Source organism: Mytilus galloprovincialis, chromosome 14 (genome assembly GCF_965363235.1).
Source record: "Mytilus galloprovincialis chromosome 14, xbMytGall1.hap1.1, whole genome shotgun sequence".
Classification (NCBI taxonomy): domain Eukaryota; kingdom Metazoa; phylum Mollusca; class Bivalvia; order Mytilida; family Mytilidae; genus Mytilus; species Mytilus galloprovincialis.
Genome location: NC_134851.1, coordinates 6,690,784 through 6,699,928, shown reverse-complemented (window position 1 = coordinate 6,699,928; position 9,145 = coordinate 6,690,784). Strand labels below are relative to the sequence as shown.

Here is a 9,145-nt window from a genome sequence, read left to right as displayed (position 1 = left end):
GGCAACGTATCTAATAATTAGAATAAGATCTATTGATAATGCTTTTCAATTTGATATTTAGTCAACTAGAGGTCACTTTGTACAAAGTGTTATACAAGCTCTTCAGCATGGTCGTCTCTTAATAGAATAGAATATCTCCCCACTTTCTCTCTCTCTCTTCCTTTCTCCATAAGTGACGCATTACTTGTAACTATCGTCAAATCATTTTAAATTAGTACTAGTATTTAGATGATTCGAACAAATATCTAGATTCATCGCACAACCATTACGATGACGGACTCGGACCAGTATCTAGACAGTTTTCAAAATATCTAAATCGTTCGTTAAAGTCTATATATCTGGATTGTTCGTTAAAGTATCTAGATACATCACACCACCATCTAGATGCTTCACACAACCATCTAGATGCTTCCCACAACCATCAAGATGCTTCACACAACCATCTAGATGCTTCACACAAGTATCTAGATACACCACACAACCATCTACATGCTTCACACAACCATCTAGATGCTTCACACAACCATCTAGATGATTCACACAACCATCAAGATGCTTCACACAACCATCTAGATGCTTCACACAACCATCTAGATGCTTCCCACAACCATCAAGATGCTTCACACAACCATCTAGATGCTTCACACAACCATCTAGATGCACCACACAACCATTTAGATGCTTCACACAACCATCAAGATGCTTCACACAACCATCTAGATGCTTCACACAACCATCTAGATACATCACACAGTCATCTAGATGATTCACACAAGTATCTAGATACATCACACAGTCATCTAGATGATTCACACAAGTATCTAGATACATCACACAACCATCTAGATGATTCACACAAGTATCTAGATACATCACACAGTCATCTAGATGCTTCACACAAGTATCTAGAGACATCGCACAACCATCTAGATGCTTCACACAAGTATCTAGATACATCACACATACATGAGATAAGTTGAACACTTATCTATGAAATGAGTTCAGATGAACCCTGTCTGTATGCGGGACATTTAGACGTTGCAAAGATTCCATATACCAAATATAATTCTGCTGAACGGCAATAAAGCCGTCTCTAAAATGAGGCTTCGGTTTGGTTTTGCGGGATGTATAAGAAAGCAGCAACGTCCGGTCAGAAAGGGGACTTGTTGTCTGATGATTCTTGTCGTCGTAAATTATCATAGGTGGATCCGGTGGGCTGAGGGGCCAGGCTCCTCTTTTGAGGGAATCACTGAAGCATGACTGGAGCACGATCCTTTAGGTCAGTCAGTGGATCATCCCTTATAGAAAGTTTTAGATCTGCCAATGAGTATCTATCTGTGTAGAGAGTTGCAGGCTCTCTGTAGCAACTAGCAACTAGCAACTAGCAACAACTTTGTGACTTCACAATAAATTAATTAACACTAAAAACAAATGGTGATGGATTTATGGTGTGTTTGACTTCAACGACAAGTTTCATTTATTTTGGTCACCATAACAGGCATCTGAGTTGACATTTCTTTCCGTAAGTAGTTTGTCAGTGAAATTCCATCTATGTATATAGATATAAGAAGATGTGGTATGAGTGCCAATGAGACAACTATCCATACAATTTATAAAAGTAAACCATTATAGCTCAAAGTACAGTCCTTAACACGGAGCCTTTCCTGTAAATGCTTTTGTTAACCTTTGTTGTCAGACTATGCAAATCTTATTAACGCGTGAATTTATGTAAAATAACTAGGGAGGTGTGATATGATTGCCAATGAGGCTGGCAACTATCCAACATAAGGCAACTAGTGATATAGTGCTCTCTCACAAGGCTACAAAATATAAATAACAAATATAAGGAAACATAGAATTAGATGATGTGACAATTCTCCACCAAAGACCAAATAAAAACACTAGTGATATAGTGCTCTCTCACAAGGCTACAACATATAAATAACAAATATAAGGAAACATCGAATTAGATGATGTGACAATTCTCCATCAAAGACCAAATGACATAGAAGTTGCAAATACATACACCTGAGACAAGTACAAATACATACACCTGAGACAAGTACAAATACATACACCTGAGACAAGTACAAATACATACACCTGAGACAAGTACAAGTACAACCTACCGTATCCATACTATACTGGCAAGAAAAAAACCCTTCAATCAATTTAAAATAAGGAGACATAGGATTGCCAATAAAACCACTATTTGACATAAAACTAAATCATTGGTTATGAAATGTTAAGCCGACTAGGCATTTCTTTATTATCGAATACAGCTATGATATTTCTAGCTGTTAATTCTGACATTGCACTCCTTGCCTTTTCTGTCGCACTTCCAATATGAGGTAAAACCAAACAATTATTTAATGTTAATAAAGGACTGTCTGTCGGTAATGGTTCCGGATTTGTCACGTCAAGTCCAGCACCGGCTATCTTACCACTTTTTAAAGCGTTGTAAAGATCATCTTGATTCACTAACCCTCCACGACTAGTGTTGACAAATATCGCTGAAGTTTTCATTTTATTGAAAGCTCCGGCATTGAATAGTCCCATGTTATTTGCTGTTAAAGAGCAGCATCCCAAAATGAAATCAGAATGTTCCAGCAAATAGTCAAAAGAAACAAATTCAGCATTAACCTCCTGCTCATTCTTCGACTGACTGTTGCCACTATAAACAATTCTAGAAACACCAAATGGCAGGAGACATTTTGCTACAGCCAATCCGATTCGACCTAGTCCAACAATGCCAACAGTTGCGCCATCTAAGCCATGTCCTAGCATCCATATAGGATTCCACGTGCCCCAACTACCATCCTCTACGGCTGTCATTGCTGTAAAGATAGATTAGTGACGAAATCAGTGTGTTTCAATTGTAGACTACTGATGATGTTGCAGAAGGATCGGTGTGATTATATATTCTACATAGTTGATACAGGTTAAATTGTTGATCCAAGAATTTCGCTTACATAGTACTTAACACAGGCACTTGTCTCAGAATTTTTTTTCCTATATACCTTAATATAACATTAAGATATGAAAAAAAAATCTGAGACAAGTGCCTGTGGTACTTAAACAAACCTATATTCTGTCATCTTTATGTATAACATTAGTTTAAAAGTTAGGCTGTACACGAAGAAGCAAAAATGGACAAAACACCGTCCAAAAAGTGAAAACTAACAATCGGTAACGAAAAATGATCTCGTAAGCCGTATATATTTATTATATAGAGTTTTCGGTGTTAAACTGAAAACCGATTTGGTTTCCTAGAATGACGGACGCATTTTTAATCAATGCTACGAATATACAAATCAAAATCTGTGATTTTATGGATGGCTATTTTTTATAATTCAATTATTGTCTTTTATATCTTAATATATTTATGTTATTAATCGTACTCAATGGTTTATATCTTTAATCTACAGCTGTGACGTGAACGTCAGTTTGTAATGAATTCCGCTAAAAAATACTAAGAGCCGTTTTAAAGTTGCAGCGAGGGAGGAGCATTTGCTACGTGTTCTGAACCTCATTGTGACTTTGAGACGAAGAACAGTAATACAAGCTCTGTTCCTTTACTTTTTGTTCTTGTAGTGCATGTCACGTGGTGCATGTACCGATTTTGTGTCATGGATGGATGTCCCATGTCCTCCTTCTTTTCTGTTAAAATAGACCCTTAACATGCAAAATGGGCCCTTAACATACGAACATCTTTTCTTGTTTGAATTGTTTTACATTTGTCATTTCGGGGCCTTTTATAGTTGACTATGTGGCATTTCGGGGCCTTTTATAGTTGACTATGTGGCATTTCGGGGCCTTTTATAGTTGACTATGTGGTATGGGCTTTGCTCTTTGTTGAAGGCCGTTCTAGAAACACCAAATGACAGGAGATATTGACATTTATAGATGACCTATAGTTGTTAATTTTTGTGTCATTTGGTCTCTTGTAGAGAGTTGTCTCAGTGGCAACCATACCACATCTTCTTTTTTTTATATCTTACCTTCTTTTAATCTCCTTGAGGTTGCTAAAAGCAAAGACATGGTCAGTTCAGCTGTCGCATTGGTCAACACATCCGGAGTAAAGCCGACCGGAATGTTTCTTTTTTTACATTCTGATATATCAATATGTTCGTATCCCACCGACATCGTACAAATTGTCTTTAATTGAGGACCTGAAATGAAAAATATATATTATTTGTTATTTTCACAAAAAAAATCGGAGAATCTCGTTTGTATCTGAATTTGTTATTTTGATCTTTTATTATATCTTAACACTCAATAATTATAGAAAAATGTTGACAAACAATTTAAGAAAGAACTGGAAATGTTTATTAATTAAATTAACAGATAAAGAAACTTACTGGAGATATTATATATAAGCGGCTAATATATATTAGACCAAAGGCGGATTTTCAAAAGCATGGAAAGCATCCAAACAATACACAATAAGTAACTGAGAAGTGAGGCCCCTCATGGGGGGGGGGGTCCTAGTAATCACATAATCACCATTTTTTTGCCAATATAATCACATAATCATTAAATATTTGCTTATCTTTAGTAATCAAATAATCATAAACTAAAAATACAGTCCTAGGTAATCAAATAATCATGAAATATTTGGCTTAATAATCAAATAATCATTAAAAAAACGGCCAAGTAATCACATAATCAAAAACCCCATGAGGGCACTCAGAAGTTAAAAGGTTATGACAACTTTCATTACATTTTGGATAAAAAGACTCAGCAAAAGACTTTTTTTTTTATTTTTAGAACTATGATTTATATTGTTACTCGTTTAGGGGAATAGTCTCCATTTGACTGATTGTTACGGAAGAGATCATCTTTTATAATTGATCTTCCGATCTGAATACAACGGTCGGTCTACGTAAGGAAGAACTTTATCAAACTAGTTCATCAAAATATTTACCATGTTCATGATGTTGACGTATTCAAGATAAATATTATACCGGCTATATATTGTGTTTGTGAAAATTCGTTATTTTTACAGAATATTGTTTTCGTGTCAGTTTACCAGAATTCCGAGCTATGTTTTTTTTAGATGCTTTACTTATAAATTCACACATACCTGCCTCATCTAAAACATCTTTATCAATTTTATCTGTCAACAAACAGAACAAAGCGTCTACCCCTTTGACACCTCTGAGTAGCTCCTCTGGTGGAATCCGGTCTTCTCTATCCCATTGGGACACCACAAACTTATCTTTAAGTAGGTCAATCCCTCGTGCAGGCACTCTCCTAGTGACAAATACCTTTGGACGAGCGTCAGTAGCCATAGTCTTTGCCTGATAAGTCAAATAAGTCGTTGACACACGAGTAATTTTAACTGCCGATTGGTGTCTTATCAACAGTGTTATCATGGTTTGTATACAAGGGGAAATAACTCTAAATGAATTGTTTCATTTTACGTTGAGGTTCAAAGCAGGTAAATACGGGGAAAAACACGTAAATTACCAGCAGTGTATTTATTTACCATGTTTACAGAAAACATTTATTATGACATTTTGTAAATTATTACTAGGTGTGGGGTAAAGAGCAACAAACCTTGCCACTCTTTCAGAACTTGGGAGATTTCCTTTACATTTTGATATCACCAAATATAATATCACCAAATATATGATCAGATACCTGCACCGGCTTGAAAATTTGGGTTCATCCTTTCCCTTACTAAAAGATGCATATTTAGAGTCAAAGCTTTTATTTGAATAAAGCAATCCCTCTTGGTATGGATTTTTAAACTATTTGCAAAAAAAAAATTTATGGGGTTGACAGTCTAGCCTTTGCAAGCAACTTCATTTAAATACTCCTATATATATACCAATAAAATTAGATTCAAAATTTTATTAAAAAGTTTTTGTATCAGCACTATGAAATACAGTTGAGAAACCAAATGCACAATTGTGCTGATGGGAAGCTTTGTAGCTATAGCACTTTTAAGACTCATTTGGTCTTGAAAGATACAATATATCATACTTTATTACCTGACCAGAGGAGAAATTTCACTCGGTTGCGTATTTCTTCTCACAGACTAAGAGCTGAACGAGGTCGCTATCAGGGTACTCTCCGACAAGACAAAATATGTCTCAGGTACACCTCAAATGAAGTTGATGTTTATTCTCGTGTACATCATCTCTAGATAAGAGAAATTGTTTAAATTCCACTATTAACTCACTATGCCCAAAACTTTACGCATTTGATTCCTAGCCAAAAACTGATATGGCTTCTTAATGTAGAGAATCTTTATATCTTGATATCTGTCTGTGAGTTAGTTGATGAAGACAAAATATAACTTGAAAGATAATTATTTAAATCTGCACTAGACACGAGGTTGGGCTGGTGGGGTACAGGACACATCGTATATAAGTTCTATTACCTTTCTGTTTGTGATATTTTTGATTAAACTGGAAATATTTAATCTTTTTCGTAATATGTGCACTTTGGCATGTCAATTAGCATTGTCCCTTGGTGCTTCTTGCAGTTGTGTCACTTTAAATAGTACTGTGCATGACTCCTCTGCACCAGACACGAGGATGACATACCAGAAAAAGCCCCGTTATACATATCATTAATGTCCCGATACACATTTTAAAATGCACCCACCATGCCATATAGCCCCGTCCCTTGGTGCCTCTTGCAGTTCAGCTAGATATATTTAGCCTACTCACAGTATTCTTTTTTCATGTTTTTGTTACTTTCTAGAAGTGTGCCTGAGACGAAGGTTTTATATATATACTATATATATATATATACTAATATATGAAAACTGTTGTTTCTTATTTGTGTTTGTAACTATGTAACTATGTATACTGTATTGTTTATTATGGCGTAAAAGAATTATATTATAATGATATTATATTATGCTCCTTGTGAGCCCATTTTATGGAAATAAAGCATCTTCTTCTTCTTTTTAATTTATACAAGTGAAAAAAAAGTCATTTACTTAGTGTTCTTGATTGTTAAAAGAAGTTGAGAAGACTACTGATAATTGTGATTTGAACATTTTTGAATTAAGAATTTAAATTCCAGCTGATATTTATATTAATCAGGACGACTTTTCTTTCTTATAAATCTTTGATAGATAGTAATATAATCGAATTTTAATCCAAATATTCTTTAACTATAACAAGTTTTAGGTTACATTTTTAAGAGATAGTCCTCAATTTTTAAGCGATAAATAAAACTTTAATCAAGACCAGGAGGATCGTAAATTAGTTTAAGAACTTTAAAGAAATTAAACGTACAATCTAAATAACTGACAAATTAATTACAGATTTTAAATTCTTCCATATAAGTTTTCTTCTTGGTTGGACATGAGCTTCCACAAAACCACGGTTTTAGACCGAAGTTATATTGGCAACGATCTTTATGCTATCTAACGAGGAACTGGGTTACGACTACAACTTTATTATTTCTTAATTAAGGCAATGCTTACGTTATTGGATGGTATTTCAGAAATGTTATGACATTTATAATGCATTTGTTGTTCGTTGAACTACCGTACGAAACGGTATAACTACTAGTGTCGATAATGCGAAATGTGTACAATTTATATAGCCGGTCAGATATACAATTAATCAAATATTTATAAATACTCATTAAAATGTTAAACGGAAATGGGGAATGTGTCAAAGCGACAACAACCTTACCAAAAAGCAGAAAACAGCCGAAGCCACCAATGAGTCTTCAATACAACGAGAAAATCCCACACCCGGAGGCATGCTTCAACTGGCCCCAAAACAAGATAAAGAGTTTTGATGACCCAAAATTCCAAAAAAGTGTGCCAAATACGGCTTAGTTTATCTGTCTGGGATAAATATATATATAAAATGACTGAATACATAGTCAACGATCAATCTTACAGGGCGATGGATCACGTAATATGATTCTGTACACTACAAAATATAATATATAACAAGTCAAAAAGGGTACAACATCACCATTAAATAACTATAAAATGAACAATATTAGATATTTCGGATAACTGATATCCTTCTTCAATAATAGCACGATGTCAAATGAATCATGTAAAAATATTCAAACTGAGAAACTTTTTCTAAATCTCGAAATTTATACAATTTAAGCGAACACCACATACGCTGATACAATTTTAAAATGTCCAAACACGGCGCAAAGATTACAAAGATATGCCAAATGAAAATAGTTATTTTCGATGTGAACTGGCACAATTTTAAATTTCCAAAGGTTGTGACAGTTTAGATGTTATAACTGCATTGAGGGCAGTCCTCAAACAAAAAAATCAAAAATGTCCAAACCGATCCAAGTTTGAATAATATTTCAAATTTGACAACGGTAGGGCAATTGCAACAGAAACTACATATATAAGCCTCCCAATCGAATAGCAGTCTAGTAATGATTAGAAAAATAAGTTTGATCTAATGAGGTAAAATAATTGAACGTGGCTACGTACTTATACATCCATCCCGAATGAATGAAGCCCTGTAATTTAAAACGAATTTCGAACTGTAAAGCCGGAGTTACTGGAAATAAGTGAAGACAGCAAAACGAGGGACTCATTCTATGTTTTTTCATTTATGCCCTCTGGGGAAACTGTCCGTAACTTTCTTATCCAAAATCTTTCCCGAGCGACTCTGTCGACCTTCGACCAACCCTCGTTGTGGTCTATGATTGAGATGGCAAGGTTTTTGAGATCAGCTTGTGTGTGCCCAGGTGATCTCAAATGACGACTTAGGGGACGACCATTTGATATTCTGCTGTCTTCACTTATTTCCAGTAACTCCGGCTTTACAGTTCGAAATTCGTTTTAAATTACAGGGCTTCATTCATTCGGGATGGATGTTAAAGTACGTAGCCACGTTCAATTATTTTACCTCATTAGATCAAACTTATTTTTCTAATCATTACTAGACTGCTATTCGTTTGGGAGGCTTAAATATGTAGTTTCTGTTGCAATTGCCCTACCGTTGTCAAATTTGAAATATTATTCAAACTTTGATCGGTTAGGACATTTTTGATTTTTTTGTTTGAGGACTGCCCTCAATGCAGTTATAACATCTAAACTGTCACAACCTTTGGAAATTTAAAATTGTGCCAGTTCACATCGAAAATAACTATTTTCATTTGGCATATCTTTGTAATCTTTGCGCCG

General features: G+C 34.9%; 1 protein-coding gene across 1 annotated transcript; it reads right to left on the bottom strand.

Annotated features, from left to right (window-relative positions):
* Positions 1-2,231: 2,231 nt before the first annotated feature.
* On the bottom strand, positions 2,232-5,402 carry LOC143058262 (glyoxylate reductase/hydroxypyruvate reductase-like). The gene is made up of 3 exons (XM_076231733.1): positions 5,087-5,402; positions 4,002-4,172; positions 2,232-2,837 (listed from the first exon to the last, which is right to left on the bottom strand). The coding sequence occupies exons 1-3, from the start codon at positions 5,376-5,378 to the stop codon at positions 2,236-2,238; spliced, it is 1,065 nt and encodes a 354-aa protein (XP_076087848.1). The 5' UTR covers positions 5,379-5,402; the 3' UTR covers positions 2,232-2,235.
* Between the last annotated feature and the right edge of the window lie 3,743 nt (positions 5,403-9,145).